This window comes from Typopeltis vanoorti, chromosome 1, assembly GCF_054136105.1.
Source record: "Typopeltis vanoorti isolate ZY-2024b chromosome 1, IOZ_Tvanoo_1.0, whole genome shotgun sequence".
In the NCBI taxonomy this organism is placed as follows: Eukaryota; Metazoa; Arthropoda; class Arachnida; order Uropygi; family Thelyphonidae; genus Typopeltis; species Typopeltis vanoorti.
In genome coordinates this window covers 111,471,596-111,492,639 of record NC_143549.1, presented here as the reverse complement: position 1 = coordinate 111,492,639, position 21,044 = coordinate 111,471,596, and the positions used below count along the sequence as shown (strand labels likewise).

The following is a 21,044-nucleotide window of genomic DNA, read 5'->3' as shown; positions in this document are numbered from 1 at the left end:
TGCCCATTATGATGCATCAAACACACACAAAAAAATGAGACTGCAGCTTAATTTATACAGCAAACTGCAGCCACGTGACAATGTTTTCAAGAATGGTCTATTTTCCTAAATGGTCTGGTAATAATAAAGTGGCCACTCAGTGTAAATAACACACAAAGAAAAATTATTTATTGAACAATTTATAATATTTCACTAGATTTCTAAAGCACCTTAAGAGCACAAATTAAGACTGTGATAAAGCATACAGTACTAAGTCAGATTGTTGTAAATTGAAATTATAACTGAAAAGGAATTCATGTCCTATCAAGATGTTCTTCGAGCAGAATTAAAGTCAAGCTAAATGATTTCTTAGAAGTACTGACTCCTAGTTCTAATGCAACTTAATGCAGCTCTACTTAATGATGTTAGAGTGTTTCAGAGCTGATGTTGATTCCAAAAATAGTCTCTTAGTCCTATAAGCAATGTCTGTGCAGCACAATTGTCTTCTTCCATTTAATTCTTTATGATGGATTATTCTGAGCATGATCTACCAGTCCTGACTTGAACACAGATGACCCTGAATGATAAAATATGATATAAGACCTACCAGTCTATCAAAAGCAGGCTAAGCTGCAAAGAAACTTACTTTAATACACTCTAAACCAGTGTTTCTCAACCTGTGGTCGGAGATGATGGAACAAGTGGTCTGCAGGCAGACTTAAATTAATTAAATAAATATATATTTTTTAATTATCTAAACAAATTAAAATTGAATAAGTAAGCAAAAATTATTGAAATCAAATGGAGACTTAAAAAAAAAAAATCGTCAGAATGTTCAAAGGCGGAAGCAATAAAACTATATTGTTGTTCACTTCATCCTTTTTATTATTTGTCATTCTGCCGCTAAATTTGTAGCGGCAGAATGACAATAATAAAAGAGGGGTGAAGGGAACAATAATATAGTTTTATTGCTTCTGCCTTCCCTTGCTGTTTTGTCAGATTTGAAGTAAACATGTGTTATCCACGTTTCAACCAATGGCTTGTTGTATATTGATTTTTATTATCGAAGGTTTCCCTCTTTCAACCAAGGCTCAGTATATCTTGAAAAGTGTTAAGTGATACTTCAATAAAGTGTGTCCTGAGTTAACCCCACTATTATATATTTTTCAGAACCGTTTTTTAATAATAGAAAAGTGGCTTAGAACTAGGACTTTGAAAAGAAGGGCAAATGAAACAGGTGATGCTAACCCTAATTGTGATACAAGTGTTGTAACTGCGAGTAAATCTGATACTATTAAAGAAGAAGAAACAAGCAGCTCAAAGAAAAAATACAGTAGGAAATATAACAGTTCATATTTGGAATTCGGGTTTACTTGGTGTGGAGATGAAAGTGAACAGAAACCTCAATGTGTTTTGTGTTATGAAGTGTTGTTGAACGAGTGCATGAAACCTGCGAAACTCTGAAGACATTTAGAAACTAAACATTGTGATGTAAAAAATAAGCCAATTGAATTTTTTTCAGCAATGCTTAGGGAAAGATAGAGTTTCGGCCATAGGTTCCATTAATAGCAAGGCACTGGAAGCATCCTATCTCTTAAGTTTGCACATAGCGAAAAGGGAAATTTCATTCTATCGGGGAAAATTTGCTAATTCCAGCTATAAAAGATGGCTTGGCAAACAAATATATGTTTGGCAACAAGTTACTAAAAGATGTTGATTTGATTCCTCTTTCAAATGACACTGTCAGTCGCAGAATTAATGATATGGCAGGTGACGTAGAATCTCAGTTAATCGAAAGAGTTAAAAAGAGCCCTTATTATGCATTACAAATAGACAAGACTACTGATATTACAAGTGATGCACAGTTAATATGCTACGTAAGATGTGTGCATGATAACAACATTTATGATGATATTCTGTTTTGTAGAATTTTGCTGTCCCGAACAACTGGAGAAGAAATATTTCACACTCTCAATAATTACATAATACACAAAGGGATCCAGTGAAAAAAATGTATAGGCTTCTGTTCGGATGGAGCTCACACCCTTACAGGCAGGCATAGTGGAGTTGTTTCTATGGTCAAGGCAGTAGCTTTGGATATGAATTGGGTACATTGTTTCAATACATAGGGAAGCGTTAAATTCCAAAGGAATGCCACCAGAATTTAAAATTTTGCTATATAACACTGTAAAGCTAGTTAATTTTATTAAAGCTCGACCGTTAAATAACAGGTTATTTTCAGTACTCTGCGATGAAATGCAGTGAATATATATACGACTTTTGCTTCATTCTGAAATTTGCTGGCTTTCAAGGGGCAAAGTACTAACAAGATTATTTCAATTAAGGCATGAAGTTTTATTATTTGTAAATAAAGTGGCATTAATGATATAGACTTTTCAAAAATGATTCGATGTCGTGAGTGTAATATGTATGCATGGTGGTGTTTAGTTATTTAGGCCCTTCAGTTATTTTTTTAAAGACAATCCTTATAAACTCAAGGAGCTGTACAAGGAGATATTTAGAGAAGATTTTACAGATCATGTAAAAGCTTTTGGGTGAGCAAGTAGTGGTTTTAACTAACCTACCAAGGCAGGCAAATTTTTGTTTCAATTTATTTTGCTAATCTTTCATCTCTCATTCTGTGTAAGGGATGATCATAACTTCTCTGATTAATTCCAATTATTAACATCCAAGAATGTGTCAAGTTCTTTTTTGATGTCTTCATTTTTAATATAGTTCTGTGAATGATGCCATCTGTTTTATATATCAGTTTTTGTTAGAGCTCTCATATCAGTGGTTTGCATGCTTCAAACAACTTGTTTTATTTCTAACTCTGCTCTCAAATGTCGTATGCAAATTGGTTTGAACAATGTCTTGTTTTTCTTGTTTTATATATAGAGAGAGATATTTAACTAACTTCCCACCAGTGTCAAGTTGCATATTCTATTATCTGTTTTCAAATTTATTCTGAAACTATGCCTACAGATGAAATATGTAACCTGTCTCTTGAAAATCCTACAATTACCCAACCACAATGGGAAAAAAACTTGCAAGTTAGACAAATGAGGAGTTGCATAACTGAAGGTACAATACCTAGTTCTCTAACAGAAGTCAGTTGATATACCAATTTATTCCAGGTTCGGTTAAATGAAGGTTGATCCAATTGAAGATTGGATCAACTCTTATTTCAAATTTATTTAAGAGAATAATGTAGTTAGTGATACCTGCATATTATAAAGAACTGAAATCTAACTGACCACTACTTGCAAATCTGGTGAGTATTGTTTATTATAGATCAACTATCATTTGAGATAAAAACTTTAATAACATTAAAATTCTCCATTATTTCTATGTTAATTACTGTTACCTTCTTGTTAACCCCTTCACAGTTAACAAATTAACATAACATTCGTATTTACAAATTTAAGGACACAAAATACATGTGTTGAAATGATTATTTTACTGATTATTAATAAAATAACACTTGACATTTCGACCCCTGTATTTAGGTCATCATCAGAAAGATACATGTAACGTGTATCTTTCTGATGATGACCTCAGAAAGAAAGAAAGATACATGTGACATGCTCTTGCACTCTATAAAGGTAAATTAAATCTACACTGTTAATTGATCTTTTTCTTAACCTGACCTCTAGTAATAAAATAAATAAATAAATAAATAAATGAAAATTAATAAAAAAAATTAATAAATAAAATAAATAACTACAATAAACTCTGTTAAAGTCCTCCTGTACTAAGATTCTTCTGAATTTGTACAGTTCAAATTGTTATACTATGATTTTCGTCTGGACTTGTACATTTCAAGTTGCTATTGAACGTTAAGGGGAAAAAAAAAAGAAAAAAAACACTTCACCAAGTCTTCTTGTATTGAGATTTTTTCTATGGCTTGTTCTGGTTGCTATTAAAGGTTGCAAATGTCCTCCACATTCTTGGAATGGCTAGATCATCATTTCTGTTCAGATTTGGATTATCTTTGAGCATTTCACATGCTTCTTTAAATTTCCTCTCGAACCAGGTTTTGGTGCAGTGTAGGGATTTGGTACCTTTCCAATCAATTCTGTGATATGTTTGGAGTGCATGGTCAGAAAGGCCGGTTTTTCCAAAATGGAGGTATTTAATGTGTTGTTTGTGTTCGTCCTGTTTCCCCTATGTATGGTAGGTTACATGTGCATTGTATTTTGTAAACCCTTGGGTGGGCTACGTGTGGAAGAGGATCTTTGGAAGAACGGAGTATGTGTCTTCATTTTGTCGGAGGTTTAAAGGTAGTTTTGATGTTGTATTTGTGTAGTGTTCTGTCTATTTTTTCGGAAATGCTTCTAACATAAGGTATGGCAATAGCATTCTTGAAATCTTTTTTGTTTTTAGTGGTATCTTTGTGGAGATTCTTGTGAATATATTTTTTACTGCATCCATTTTTTTATAAATGTAGGGTTGATGATTTCATATTCCTGGTTTAGAGCTTGTTCATTTGAACAAATAGTTTGCGCTCTGTGTTTAAGGATGCTTATGACTCCTAGTTTTTGTGTTGGGTGGTGATAAGAATTTTTGTGTATGTACTGGCCTGTGTGTGTTTGTTGGTTTGCGGTAGACTGAGAAGAAGAGACAGCCTGAGGGAAGACGTGTGACGAGTGTATCTAGGAACAGAAGAGAGTTGTTTTTTTCTATTTCAATGGTGAATTAGATACGTTTGTGTTGTTTTTTTCAGGTGGCTAAGGAATGTATTTAGTGCTTCGCAGCTGTGGAGCCAAATGGGCAAAAATATCGTCGACATATCTGAGCCAAATTTTGGGCTTTAGGCACACTAATTCTGGAGCTCGTTGCTCAAAGTTTTCCATATAAAAGTTAGCTATTGGGAGGAAAGTGGTGAGCCCATGGCTGTACCTCTTTTTTGAAGGTAAAAATTGTTTCGCCACACAAAATATCCAGAACAGAGTATGCGGGCAAAGGGGGTCCATGATGCCATGTGGAAATATATTCTGTAGGAGCAAGACAGTATCACTGATTGGGACACTGGTGAAAAGGGAAGTTATGTCAAAGCTGACTAATAAATCATGGTCGTTGAGTGTAATGTTTATAATTTTGTTTAGGAAATGTGTATTTTTTATGTAGGAAGGGAAATGACTTACTAGTTTTTTAGTTGTTTCTTCTGGCCATGTGTTAACAGATTTAATTAATTCAGTTGTTTTCTTTTTGATGCGTTTTGTAGTTTACCATTTGGTAGGTGTTGTGGTCTGATACCAAATGGTTCATTTTTTCAATGTAAGTTGTCCAATCTAAAATAACAGTGGCATTCCCTTTATCTGCTTTTGTGATTATAATGTCTTGGTTATTTTTCTTTTAGGGATTTGAGGGCCAGTTTTTCCGTTTTGTTTAAGTTGCTCGTTGTTTCTGTTTGAATTTAGTATACAAGATGTTTCCATATGTATTTTGTCAGCTAGATTGGCGGGGAGGGATCTTAAACTTCTCTCGATATGATAAATGATATCAAGTTTGTTTACTAACCTTGATGCAATGGAGTTTAGAAATTTCTCCAGCAGCGAGAGTTCACCTTGGGTGAGATTGTAGTTTGATTTGTTGATAACCAGGCTGTGGTCCGTTGATGGTTGGTTGCACATAACTTCATTTGTGGGTGATTGGCTGCTCCCTGTGATGACGGTTTGTGATTGGCTGCTACTTTCATTATGGCATCCTGATTGTCTTGTGCTTTCATGTTGTTTTAGTGCTTGAAACTTCATTATTCATTTTTCCTTGTTTCTGAGTAATAGATGCTTGGTTGAGTCGTCTGCGATCCTGTCTAAAATATCCCAAATTTCTGAATTAACGTAGCTGGATAGCTATAATTTTAGTTGTAAAACTTAGGCTTGGGTAGATGCTAAGTTTTTTCATGCCTCGTGGATTCCCTTAACAATGCTTTTTCCAACCAGGCATAGATACGGAGCACTTTAGCAGATGTAAACTTCTTCTTCAGTTTAATGCTGTTGGGTATTAACTATCTCTACATCATTTCAAAATGGCTAGTCAATTAATTAACAAGGAAACACGTATTTGTAGCTTACCTATATTTTACCTGTATTTTAGACAGGATCACAGACGACTTGGCAAAGCACTTATTACTCAAAAACAAGGAAAAATTAATAATGAAGTTAAAAGCACTAAAACAACATGAGAGCACAAGACAATCAGGACCCCAAAACAAAAGTCTAAACTACGCCTTTGCACCGAGATCAGTAAACAAACTTAAGGTTTAAGATTCCTCCCTGCCAATCTAGCTGAAAAAATACGTATGGAAACATCTTGTATACTAAATTCAAACAAAAAACTAAGCAGCAATCTAAACAAAATGGAAAAACTGGCCCTCAAATCCCTAAAAAAATAACCAGGACATTATAATCACAAAAGCAGATAAAGGGAATGCACTGTTGTTTTAGATCGGACAACTTACGTTGAAAAATGAACCATTTGGTATCGGACCACAACACCTACCAAATGGTAAACTACAACCCTACAAAACGCATCAAAAAGAAAACAACTGAATTAATTAAATCCGTTAACACATGGCCAGAAGAAATAACTAAAACACTAATACTTCATTATGCCAGCGCACCCAGAATTTATGGCCTCCCAAAAATACACAAAACAGACACACCACTATGCCAGATAGTTGAAGGAATCGACAGCCCGAATTACCACTTAGCCAAAAAATTAGCAGACACAATCAAGGAACTGGTAGATCATTCCCCTTCCTACATAAAAAAAAAATACACATTTCCTAAACAAAATTAAAAAAATTACACTCAACGACCAAGATTTATTAGTCAGCTTTGACATAACTTCCCTTTTCACCAATACAGAACATATTTCCACACGACATCACGGCCCTCTTTGCCCACGTACTCTGCTCTAGATATTTCATGTGGCAAAACAATTTTTACCTTCAAAAAGAGGGTATAGCCATGGGCTCCCCCCCCCCCTCCCAATAGCTAACTTTTATATGGAAGACTTTGAGCAACGAGCTCTAGAGTCAGCGTGCCTAAAGCCCAAAATTTGGCTCAGATACGTTGATGATATTTTTGCCATTTGGCCCCACGCCCGCGAAACATTAAATACATTCCTTAGCCACCTGAACAAGCAACACAAACGTATCCAATTCGCCATTGAAATAGAAAAAAAACAACAACTCTCTTCCGTTCCTGACACACTCGTCACACGCCTTCCCTCAAGCCGTCTCTCCTTCTCAGTCTACCCCAAACTTACACACACACAGGCCAGTACATAACAAAAATTCTTATCACCACCGAACACAAAAATTGGGGAGTCATAAGCACCCTTAAACAGAGAGCTCAATCCATTTGTTCAAATGAACAAGCTCTAAACCAGAAATACGAGATCTTCAACCATACATTTATAAAAAATGGATACAGTAAAAAAGCTATTCACGAGATCCTCCACAGAGATACTAGTAAAAACATAAAAGATTTCAAGAATGCTATTGCCATACCTTATGTTAGAGGCATTTCTGAAAAAAACAGACAGAACACTACACAAATACAACATCAAAACCACCTTTAAACTCCCGACAAAATTAAGGCATCTACTCAGTTCTTCCAAAGATCCTTTTCCACATCTAGCCCACCCAGGGGTTTACAAAATACAATGCACATGTAACCTACCATACATAGAGGAAACAGGGCGAATCAATCCCAATTAGGAAGGATGAACACAAACAACACATTAAATACCTCCATTTTGGAAAAACTGGCCTTTCTGACCATGCACTCCAAACATACCACAGAATTGACTGGAAAGGTACCAAGTCCCTACACTGCACCAAAACCTGGTTTGAGAGGAAATTTAAAGAAGCAGGTGAAATGCTCAAACATAATCCAAATCTGAACAAAAATGATGGTCTAATCATTCCAAGAATGTGGAGCACCCATTTGCAACCTTTAATAGCAACCAGAACAAGCCACAGGAAAAAACTCAATACAAGAAGACTTGGTGAAGTGTTTTTTTTTTTTGTCCCCTTAACATTCAATAGCAACTTGAACTGTACAAGGCCAGAAGAAAATCGTAGTATAATAATTTGAACTGTACAAATCCAGCAGAATCTTAGTACAGGAGGACTTTAGCAGAGTTTATTGTAGTTTTTTATTTATTACTTTTTTTTTAAAATTAATTTTTATTTATTTATTTATTCTATCACTAGAGGTCAGGCTAAGAAAAAGATCAATTAACAGTGTAGATTTAATTTACCTTTATAGAGTGCAAGAGCATGTAGCTTGGTTTCCTATACACATGTATCTTCCTGATGATGACTTCAATAAGGGTTACGAAACGTCAAGTGTTATTTTATTAATAATCAGTAAAATAATCATTTCAACAAGTGTTTTGTGTCCCTAAACTCATTAATATGAATGCTGATCATCGTCTAACCTTAAAAGAAAGAGTAACAGAATTAACAGTTAACTTATTGTTAACCACTGATTCTTCACTAAGGAAAAAAACAGTTCAAGTACAGATTGTTGGAAATAAATTTTAACTCATCTTGAAGGGTCTTGTTGTCCGTTGAGATGCAAATAGCTCTTTTCTTTAATATGTGTATAATGCTGAGTTTACTTGAACGGCTATCCAAGAAGACTAGTCAATAAAATCCTTTTCTCTGAACCACCACAAAGAGAACAAGAAGAGATTCAATATATAAAAACGATTGCAATTCCGTATGTAAGTGGCATCTCCAACAAGCTCGCCAATCTCCTCAAACAACACAAAATAAGAGTAGCATTTCAGCCTATAGATACTATTCGTAAATTACTAAGATCTCCAAAAGACAACCATCCTTTCTACAAATATGCTGGAGTCTATAATATTCCATGCTCATGTGGCTCTAATTACATCGGACAGACTTCGAGAAGCCTCGAAATCAGGCAAAAGGAGCACATTGGCTATGTCAAAAACAACAGACAGGACATTTCTGGCCTATCGTCTCATTTCTCCACAACTAACCATGTCATCGAGTGGGACAAAAGCTGTTCCCCTTACTTAGAGGAAGATTACCATTCAAGAATGTTCAAAGAAGCAGCCACAGTCGCCCGTTCTACTGTGAACCTTAACAGAAATCAAGGCCTAATACTGCCAGAGATATGGAAAACCCTAATCAGAGCCTTAAAAACAGAAGAAATGAACTTTAATACAAACTACAGAAGGTAGCTGATCTTGTACACGCGATATGTGTTTCACTCACGTTCGATACTATTTTATTTGTAATTATTCTAGTCAGTTTTTATTCTTGTCAGTTTTGCAGTTACGCATAATTGTGAGAGTGTTTAAACCTATATGTAAGTGCCCTGAAGAAGCCAACAGAAAAGTGTGGCGAAACTAGTTGGTTAAGTTAATTAATAAAATTGATTAACACTTGATCGGTTAACCAAATATTATTATTTACTAATTTATGATCAAGAAAACAACCTTCATGAAGAAGACTTTTTTTTTTTTTGACCATTTTTTGTTAACCATAATCATCAATTTCCATATCAGGAAATTGATGATTATGGTTAACACATATATGACCCTGATAATAATGCTCTCTTTTAGAGTGCACCAAACTATGCAACACTAAATTCTTTTTAAGCAGCAACAGCGGCTAATGTAATCATAGAATTTAGTGTTGCATAGTTTGGTGCACTCTAAAAGAGAGCATTATTATCAGGGTCATATATGTGTTAACCATAATCATCAATTTCCTGATATGTACCTTCAATTGGTATACAGGCTATTATGACAGTACGATATGATTAACTTTTCATTATCATTAATTTCCGATTAACAATTTTCCTCAAAATTATTCTATTACTCATCAGCACTCCAATATTGTAATTTCGAACACTTCCTACTTCTTGGGCACTTCTGACTGAATCAATCCACAACCTTGGTCTTCCTCTGGGTCTTTTTCTACCATCTTGGCATCAAACACTTCTTTTGCTAATCTTTCTGTTCTAAAATTCAAAATGTGTGAGCAGGACCAATTTAAGGTAGTATGTCACTTAAATAGAACCTGCTCACACATTTTGAATGCAAACAATATTAAGTTCCTTCCTAATGTCTTCATTTTTAATATGATTCTACCATTGATGTCATGTGTGTTCAAATTTCCCTAATCTTTCTCAGAACCCTCATATCTGTGGTTTCTAGTCTTTGATCAAGTGCTTTATTTCTAACTCAACCCTCAGATCCATAACTTAAAATAGGTTTGAACACTCTCTCATGGTTAGTGTTTCAGCTAATTTCTCTGTTATTTCATATAAATTTATTCGACTGGCTCCCAACCATACCAACTTAGCTAATTCTCTTGTTTATGTCCATATTTAATTTGCCATCTTGAATAAAAATTGTGCCTAGGTAGCTGAAATATTTTACTTGTTCTATAGGCTCTCCATTCAGAATGCAGCTGAAGTTTTCTATATTCCTGTCTATTTTCAGAGCTTTAGTCTTATTATAGCTGATTTTCATGCCAAAACTGTTACAGCTGTTATTCAATTTAGTCAAAGAATCCTGGAGACCTGCACTTGATGTGTGGAAGACACTGTCTTTTAGAAGTAAGGAGATTCTGGTTCCATTGATATAAGGCTCTGATTAGGCCACATATGGACTATTGTGTACAGATTTGGTCACCTTGTTTTCAAAAGGATGAAGAGATGTTGGAGAGGGGGTCTAGAGGTGATTGACAAAAACAATTTTTGATCTCTAGAATATTGAATATACTAGTGGTGGTGTTCGGCGATAGATGGCATTGGTGCAGTTGTGGTCAGTTGGTGGATTGTAAGTAGTGTAGACAGAGTTGTAGAGTGAATGCCCTCCCTCGATGAGTTTTTGGACTCCTTGGAGGTGATAAATAATAATAATAATAATATGAAGAAAGATTGAGATGATGAAATTTGCAGTCTAGTGGATAGGAGAAAGAGGAGTGATATGATAAAGATGTAAAAGTTGGTAAGCAGGTTATAGGAACAACATTAAAAGATTTCTTATAAAATGGTGGGAGATTGGGGAAGAACAAGAGGTCATCCCTGGAAGCTGTATAAGGAGGGTGTGGGCAAGGGAGTGATAGGCAGGTTTTGTACACAGAGAGTTGTGAATTATTGGAATGCATTTCCTGAGAGAGATGTCTGCAGAGAATTTGAATGTATGACTAAAGTATCCTCCTAGATGAGTCTGTGACTCTATAGGATCTTAGAATAATAATAATAATAATAATAATGATGATGATGATGATGATAATAATAATAATAAAAAGATCATCTGCATATAGCAATGAGCTAAGTTCGATATCTCCAATTCTAATATCAGGTTTAATGCCCTTTCTTTCATAATGCAATCCATATAGATGATGAATAACAATGGGGATAATATGCATCCATTTCTTTACACCTGATTTTACCTCAAACCATTTCCTGTATTTCTAACTACTGGCTTTCAACTTAAATATAGACTATGTATTGCTCTGCAAATGTTCCATTTATAACACCATATAACTGTAGTGCTTTGAAAAGCTTTTCTCTGGGCACATTGTTGTGTGATTTTTCCAGATGTAAAAAACTGAAGTACAGATCCTTGTCATACTCCAATGGCTTCTCAACTATTTTTGATAAAGTGAAAATCTGATCCTGACAACCTGTTAAATTTATACAATATTGTGCCATAATAAAACCAGTCTGAGATACTATGGGTTTATGTTTCATTAAATTTTGTAGTATGTTTCTTGTAGTGAAAGGCAATAGCATTAAAATTCTGAAATAGCCAAATAATAATAAGCAAAACTGGATGCACAGTAGATATCAGAAAAGAAGAGCAAAAACTATATGTGTTAACCAAAGGTTAGAAATTTTGAGATTATCACTCTTGTTTAAAATTGGTTGTTTTATGAAGGTTCCACATGCCTCTCTAAATTTTCTTTTGTACCAAATTCTTGTTTTATTTAACAGTTGTGTGCCTTTCTGGTCAATCCTACAGTATGTTTCCAGAGCATGATCAGAAAAGCCTGTTTTCCTATGGTGAATTGAGCACAAACACGGTTTTTGTGTTCTTCTTTTCTGATATCTACCATGCCTCCAGTTTTGCCTATTGTTATTTGGCTATTTTGGAATTTTAATGTTATTGCCTTTCACTACAAACAACAAACTGCAAAATTTAATAAAACATAAACCCACAATATCTCAGACCAATATTTTACTATGGCACAATGTTGCTATAAGTTTAGCTGCCAATCAGGATGCAATACCCACTACACCGGATCAACTATTCACTGTTTAAAATCTTCCTTAATGGACACATTATTGAAATTGCAATATGCCTATACTAGAATGCTTATATTCCACCAATAAAAAGAAATGCAAACAAACATATCTTCATAATATCAACAGAAATCCCACCACTGAAATATCGTTGAAAGTTTATTTTTTCACTTGGTTAGAGTATAATAAAATTAGTTTAATCCTTTATCCAAGTGTGAGCAAACAAAGTTTGCACCTGAAGTATCTTCAGGACTAGGGTAAAGTGATACAACACCAGGGCAACTCGTTGCAAAGGTGGAGAAAGATACCAACACTCCTAACTCAGTATCTCCTATAATGCAAAACACATCTCCTTGCGGATATGTTTAATGTTATGCATTAAAGGAAGGGCCACTACCCAGACTAGTTTCGACCTTTATTGAGGTCTCTTCAGTGGGAGCCAAGCCCTAGTGGAAATACCAGGCAGAAGCATTAGCAGGTCATATCTGCCTGGTATTTCCACTAGGGCCTGGCTCCCACTGAAGAGACCTCAATAAAGGTCGAAACTAGTCTGGGTAGTGGCCCTTCCTTTAATGCATAACATTAGACATATCCGCAAGGAGATGTGTTTTGCATTATAGGAGATACTGAGTTAGGAGTGTTGGTAGCTTTCTCCACCTTTGCAACGAGTTGCCCTGGTGTTGTATCACTTTACCCTAGTCCTGAAGATACTTCAGGTGCAAACTTTGTTTGCTCACACTTGGATAAAGGATTAAACTAATTTTATTACACTGAAATATCATTGCACATAATACAATCTAAACATATCTCTGAAGTTGATAATGTTACCATCACTGATTTCAAAGACAATGACACCAAATTACACTGTTCTGAATCTCTCTTATGATAAGAACCAAACAGGATGCTATAAACATAAAAAGACCCTATTTAATTTTGATCTCTTGGCAATTAAACAAAATAAATTACCTCCATTATTCTTGAACCACCCGAACTCTCTGTTACTCTCAAACCACTCAAACTCATCTTAATGCATAATCTTAACCATACAGCAGCTTATAGTTGGTTTTGTGCTGTTGATGACAATTCTCATGAAACAACCAGCACTACTGTCATGCTGTTGGTCCAGTATATATTTCACCAGTTTTTTCTTCTTCCATTTTTAGTTTTTAAAAATTTTTAGTTCAAAATTTTCCTTTTGAAAATCTGTAGTCCATCTGATTCAACATTTCCTTTGTTTACTGGTTTTATTTAGGCATCATTATTAATGCCATTCTACTACTGCATGCTCTTGGCTCAATCAAGTTTGACTTCAAATATTTTGCCATCCTTGCCTGACAAAAAAAATACAGTCAGGTATGTCTTTTAAATTACTCTTCGGTATTAATTAAAATTTTATATTAGTCTTTTAACTTAGTCTCTGGTTGGAGATATTCTGTAGCTCCATTATCTACTCTTGCAATTTTTTCTATTATTCTTTTATTTATTTATTTAATTTTATTTTATTTAATTGATTCTAATATAATTAGTGTCGTGTACCATTAAATTATGAATTTAATGGTACACGATGTAATGAAAATTTCATTACACGAATGTAATGAAATGACAACTAGACCCTTCTAAGTGGCAAATGCACTGCAGTGTTACCTTGCTTATCAGCATGAGTGTTGTCACGTTTGTACTTGGGTTTCTTCCCCCCACTACTTCTTACATGAAGTGACAGTTTTCAAGAACATGTCAAACATACTTTTCCCACAGTGTATTTGACATGATCTTGTTACATAATTTCACCTTTCAATGGCATATCAAACACACTGTGGGAAACCAGAACCTCTCCAAACAAAGGTATAGCAGTAAAGTAGTATATAGGATTAGACCCAATGGTAACAAATCAGGAGGCTTCCCATCCACTAGTGAAGACTACTGCAGTATGACTGTTGCCATATTATCTGCCAGATACTTCACAGAGGGAGTTTGGATACTATGGAATCTGAAGTCATTCTCACAGTCATAACCAATAAGCCACTTCATTTTACATTCTTTAGTTCTTGCCAAAGCTTTAGTTGCAGGGAATGATGACATTCACTGCTTTGATAATTCACACGGATCTCAGTTTTCACTAAACATGTACTTGTGATAATGATACTAACCATACCACCACTTCCATAGATGAGATTGTTGACAATTATGATAACAAAACAGAATGCTCTATTAACAGATGATCCTGTTGAAACCTTATGCAGTAATTGCAAACAATAAATTCTAAAGTTTGTAGAAACAATGTTACCTGCATGAGCAAAACTATTAAAAGATGAAGTGTATCTTTATCATGTTCCTCCATATCCATTGCTCGATGTAAAACATTTAAAAAATGACTTTCTTCTTGTGCAAGTTCTTTTAAATGACCATCTGAGAATTGAAAAAAGAAAAATTGTATAAAAACCTTTAAGATATGCTTTAAAATAATAAGAAGAAAAATACAATAGCATATAGATACAAAAAAAAAATTACATTTTAATATAACAGTAAGTGTAATTTAGTAGATTAGTATTAGCATTTTTCCACACTTCCATGGAGTCTGAAGACCAAGCGCTCTACAGAACATAATGCATATGATACCATCATACATCATCTTTTCAAGGTGATGTATGATAGCATGATATGCTTAATTCACTAATGGATCATTCACATCTACTACTCCAACAAAGCATTCTACTCATTTACCACTCACTATGCTAAAAAATCTGCTTTTTTTTCTTGTGCAAGTTCTTTTAAATGACCATCTGAGAATTGAAAAAAGAAAAATTGTAAAAAAAACTTTAAGATATGCTTTAAGATAAGAAGGTGATGTATGATAGCATGATATGCTTAATTCACCAATGGATCATTCATATCTACTACTCCAACAAAGCATTCTACTCATTTACCACTCACTATGCAAAAAAAATCTGCTTTTTTTTTTTTTTTTTTTTTTTTTTTTTTTTTACACAAATTACCCTCATATTCAGGGATGGATTATCATTCTCATACCACATGTTACCCTAAACAGTATTTTTCCTATATGTACTTGATAAGGTCCTCACACTAAATGTCAATTAGCTGTGCAGAACACATTTCCTCAATGACTTCTTCATACTCAAAATTCCAGAGTCCTAAGAGGTCTTGGTAACTGAACTCTGTATGCTTTCTAAAGTGACACTATTTCTCAGTGCCACCAGTACTCTCCTCTCCTCCCTCCCTCTCTCTCTCTCTCTCCAGTCCCACTTTCTTAACAATGAAATCATCTTACTATAAGATTTTAATGTCCACAACTGACTTTTCTCCTTAGTGTTTTTCCCATTATGGCAGCAATTTTTTGAGTAACCCTTCCAACTTTTGCAATGTCTGCCCTACTTCTCTATCCACCAACTTCCCTCAGATCCTTCACCTCTGTTATCTCCTGGAGCAAAGTTCATAACACTAGACACTTTATTCCATCTCCCCTGGCAGAAGTGAATGAATTTAGCAACATTTGGCAAAACTGAACTGAACTAATATCCACATTCATTTGATCCAATCACCTCCCAGTTCAAATCCAATTGTAATGATATCAAACTAGAGTAGTCTGACATTGTTCCCACCAGTCTGGCATCAACAGCAAATAACTGAATATCTCCTCTTACACCTTGAACTTCATTAATGATATATAAATTGATAGTGGCCTCAAAACAGAACCCTATAATACCTTTCAAGATATTGCACTTCATACACAATTTAATGGCTTCTAATCATGCTATCAGCCAGCCATTTGATAAGATCAGTGATAGAACTAAGCTGCCAACTGATTATCCATTTCCATCCTCAACTTTATAGCAGTTTGCCATATGGACTTCTATCAAATAGCTTTGCAAAATCTAGAAAAACGATTGCGTTAACATCTCCTCAGCCAATATGCTTGTCAGCTTATTATAAATGATGATTCCTATTCTCATCAATCCAAATTTAAATTCTATCTTTAACTGGCCTACAGTCTGCACTGATTTGGATTTGTCCATAGAAAGAGAATATGTTATTAATCTGCAAAATCACATCACTTTTCCTAACAGAAAGTCAAATTTCAGTTTCTTTACGTACTCATCTCAGTTTTTCCTGATTACATTCACTCTCACTCTTTTACCTTGATACATCATGAGACATTTGCTATCACAAGCGATATTATGCAAACTGTTCACAAACCTACCAAAATACCCTCTTTTAAGTATACTGTGGATGATGGCAGTCATTTAGGAAATTCAGAACAGAATATAGCATTCGATTTCTTTTCCATGGCGTAATATGCAGCACATCTTATAATTCAACACAGTATGTGTCAAGTTTTAAAAGAGGTATACCGTGAGTAGACATATCGATACAAAATTAATAACGGAAAACTCACGTACAAAAATTATTTAATAGTATAATTTTCACCTGTGTGTCACAGGCATCTTCAGTACATATTAAGCTCAAATTAAACAATAACTGACAATTCCAAAAAGCGCCACCTAAGTAGCTGGTGTAAGATAACTAAAAAGGTCAATAAATTTCCTAACAAAAAAATAAAAAAAATAAAATATATACAATAAAAAGTTAGGAAAGATTAGCTGATTTGTAAAGTACTATCTCCCATAAAGGGGATAGACATAAGCCGTCGGATCTGTTTAAGTTAGGAGAATGAAGTAAAGTTTCACATGTTTCTTTATAAAGGCGTTCCATGAGGAACCGACTTTTGTGAAGGACTCTCGTCTATCTCCAATGAACTCTATGTCTAGTGAAGATGGCATGTTCAGCAAGTCCAGACTTTTCAGGTTTAAAGTATTCAATATAAGATTGGTGTTCTTCTAGCCAAATAGAGGCAGATCTTCCTGTTTGTCCGAAATAAGATAATCCACAAGAGCACGGAATCTGGTAGACACCTGGATAAGTAAGATGTGGAAGCTTGTCCTTAGGAGAAGTGAGAAAGGTGGAGATTTTTCTAAACGGTCGAAACGCGCAACAAAAATATTCAGTGGTTTTAAAACTTTTGCTATATGTTCACTAATGCCTTGTACATAAGGGATAGGAATGTGGGTTATTTCTTCTGTATTTGAAGAGGAAGACATATTAAAACTACTCAAAGCTCTTTTAATGAAGCAATTCTTATAACCATTAGATAGAAAGGAAGAAGTTATATATTGCAGTTCTTTCTGTAAAAGATAAAAGATCGTCTGAAGAACAAAAGGAGTGAGCCCAATGAACCAGTGTTTTAATAGTTCCTGCCTTTTGACTGGGATGATGATGAGATTCAGCATGGATATAATGGCCTGTATGAGTCTTCTTTCTATAAACTGAGAAATGTAGGTTACCATCTGGTTGGCGAAGAATTAGAAGATTTAAAAAGGCTAACTGCTTATTTGATTCTACTTCTAGGGTAAACTTCATCCTAGGATGAAATTCGTTTAACTTAGTGAGAAATTGTTGAAGTTCATCCGAAGAGCCCTTCCATACAGCAAAAATGTCATCGACATATCTGAACCAATGAGTAGGTCTGGGAGAAATGTTCTCAAAGATACGTTGTTCAAAATGTTCCATAAAGAAATTGGAGATAGCAGGAGAAAGAGGATTACCCATTGCTGTTCCTTCAATTTGTTGATACAACTTATTTTTAAAGGAAAAATAACCAGAATGTATTACGAAATCAAATAATTTTACAATGTCTGAAGGAAATTTCTGTTGCAGTAATTCAATGCTTTCAGAAAGAGGCACATTTGTAAATAAAGAAACATCTAAACTGATCCTGATATCAGAAACGTCCAAATGAAGATCTGAAATTTTATTTTTGAAATCTGAAGTATTTTTTATATAAGTATCAGTTCTTCTAGTTGAAAAGGAGAGTAAATTTGATAAACATTTTGAAATTTTGTAAGTGGAGCAACCTATACAATCTACGACTGGTCTTAACGGAATGCCTGGTTTATGAACTTTTGGAAGACCATACAATCTAGGTGGACGACCGAAGAAGGTTTTAAGTTTTTTATTTTGATCTTCATTCCATGTAGATACATTATCTATAAGAGAATTAAGTCTCTTCAATTGACTCCCGGTAGGATCCGATGTAAGAGGCCTATAAGTTGAATAGTCGCGAAGTAATAGAGATATTTTTCTCTCATATTCCTTCCTATCTTGAATCACTACAGCCTTCCCTTTGTCAGCTTTCATAATAATTAAATTATGGTTGTTCTACAGTGATTTCAATGCTTTAAACTCAGAGTAAGAAAGATTAGGACGAAGAGGCTTGGCATTAAAAAGAATTTTCGCACATTCAAAACGTAACCTATTGGCCATATTTTGGGATAAGGATCGAATACCTCTGTCTATGTTATGAAAAAGATCCATAAGCGGCACCTTATTCAGCGCAACAGCGAAATCATGTCCTTTTGATAAAACCAAACAATCTTATATTGAATACTTTAAACCTGAAAAGTCTGGACCCGCAGAACATGCCATCTTCACTACACATAGAGTTCGCTGGAGAAAGACAAGAGTCCTTCACAAAAGTCAGTTCCTCATGGAACGCCTTTATAAAGAAACATGTGAAACTTTACTTCATTCTCCTAACTTAAACAGATTTGATCGGCTTATGTCTATCCCCTTTATGGGAGATAGTACTTTACAAATCAGCTAATCTTTCCTAACTTTTTATTGTATAGATTTTTTTTTTTTTGTTAGGAAATTTATTGACCTTTTTAGTTATCTTACACCAGCTACTTAGGTGGCGCTTTTTTGGAATTGTTAGTTACTGTTTAATTTGAGCTTAATATGTGCTGAAGATGCCTGTGACACACAGGTGAAAATTATACTATTAAATAATCTTTGTACGTGAGTTTTCCGTTATTAATTTTGTACAGTATGTGCCACATCATAAGAATGCCAAGTAGGACAATCTCTTCAAGCCTGATTTTCTTATGGATTATTACTTTGTCTTATTGCATTAAATGCATCACTGACACAATTCTTACTGGTATGAAACATTCATTCCTTATTCTGCCATATTCATCAAAGATACACTCACAACATCTAACAGTAGCCCATTATATTCAACCCAACATGTTATAGAACTTCGAATGCACATGCTTCTAGACCTTTAGTCATTCTCCATGAGATGAACAAGAGTTCTACTCCCACCTGCCATAAGTTGCAAAATCTCACTATTATCTATATTATATTATCCCCTTATAAACTAATATGGTTCTATTAACTCCTCTCCTCAATTTATTCCTTAATTCTTGAAGACTACATTCCCTTAGTCTGTCCTCATGTGTCCAATTCCATGAGCCAGAAATCATCTTAGTTATCCACTGCTGGATCTTTTCAACTGTCTCCCCATCTACTCAGGGAGACAATCATAAGGATTAGGCAGTGGCAGGTTACAAAGATGACTACAGTATATAGATTTCATAACTTGGGTTTCTTGTAATAAAATTTCAATACATGACAAGGAAAAAGAGATCAAATGCTCATACCTAGTTGTATAACAGTGTGAGAATTAGATGAATATTAAATGAATGAAGATTGAATGAATAGAATGGCTTGTTAACAGTTGTAAGTGCCTTGCCAGTGAACAGGTTTAAAGAAGGGTATGATAGTGTCTGTGTGAATAATCTTTGAATTGTGTAACAATAATACATTGCCTAAAGCATATATTCACTATTTACATTTTTTTTCACCTCAACTTTCTGACTATCAACGCTACTAATGTGCCATAATTCAAAACATTGTCATGTATGGGTTTTGCTGTAAGAACAGGTGACTCCCAGCTGATTGGAACAGAGCTTTCATTATACTAATTTGTGAAAATGGAGTGAATGTGAGAATTATAAAGGCATTTTCTTACTGAGCTTTTCAGAAAAGATTTATGCTAGCACACCTGATATATGTGTAATTAAAATGACCAGAAAAATGGTGAAAAACAAGCTGGATTTAGGCCAAATACATTGTTACCAAGACCAGATTTTTACTTTATAGCAAAAAAGGCAAGAAATAAAAGAAGAGATCTTTATTATATAATTATAAATGAAGTGTAAATTGTAAACTGGCAGTAGAAATGAGGATATATAGAAAGATGTTAAATGGGATGGAAAAGCAGGGATGAACAATCTCTACTTTTATTTCTAATCTATAATGACTGCATCAACAAGGAAAGTTGAATTAAACCTAATATTCAAATGGAAGATACTATGTTTAAATGCTTATATTCTATGCAGTGCAGACTATATTATTCTCTTAACAAACTATGCCATGAGAATGCAACACAGTCTTCAGTCAAATTAAATAATTATCCCAATAGCAGTAGTATGAAAATCAGCAATTATTTTGTATATAAATCAGACTAACTATGCAACTTCTCAATTGGAAGTGTTTTTATATTAAATATATATATATATATGAAGAATTGAATGACTAGAACTGAGATTTAAGTAAAAAAGGTTTTAATATAAAAACACTACTAGTTTCGGCCTGTAACAGCCTTCTTCAGGTGACATTATAAAAGAAAGAAAAAATACTAAACATTGAAGGTTAAAAGACTATGAACAACATAGACAGTCTCTATACATAATTAGCATGAAAATGTTGTAGTTGTATTTGAAGCTGTTCTTTCGTTTGTTGCATTGTTGGGAGAGTGCGTGCTTGCAGCATCACGTGAACGCCAGTACATGATTACAGCTGAATGACTATCTGGGAGGTTGTAGCTCAAGTTGTTATTTA

General features: G+C 34.4%; 1 protein-coding gene across 1 annotated transcript in view; it reads right to left on the bottom strand.

Annotated features, from left to right (window-relative positions):
• The window catches only part of unc79 (UNC-79 domain-containing protein), a 1,277,183-nt gene that overhangs the window by 555,860 nt on the left and 700,279 nt on the right, over positions 1-21,044 (bottom strand). Inside the window, exon 32 of the mRNA XM_090395893.1 lies at positions 14,572-14,693. Coding sequence (XP_090252019.1) covers positions 14,572-14,693 — 122 coding nt within the window. The remainder of the gene's footprint in view (positions 1-14,571; positions 14,694-21,044) is intronic.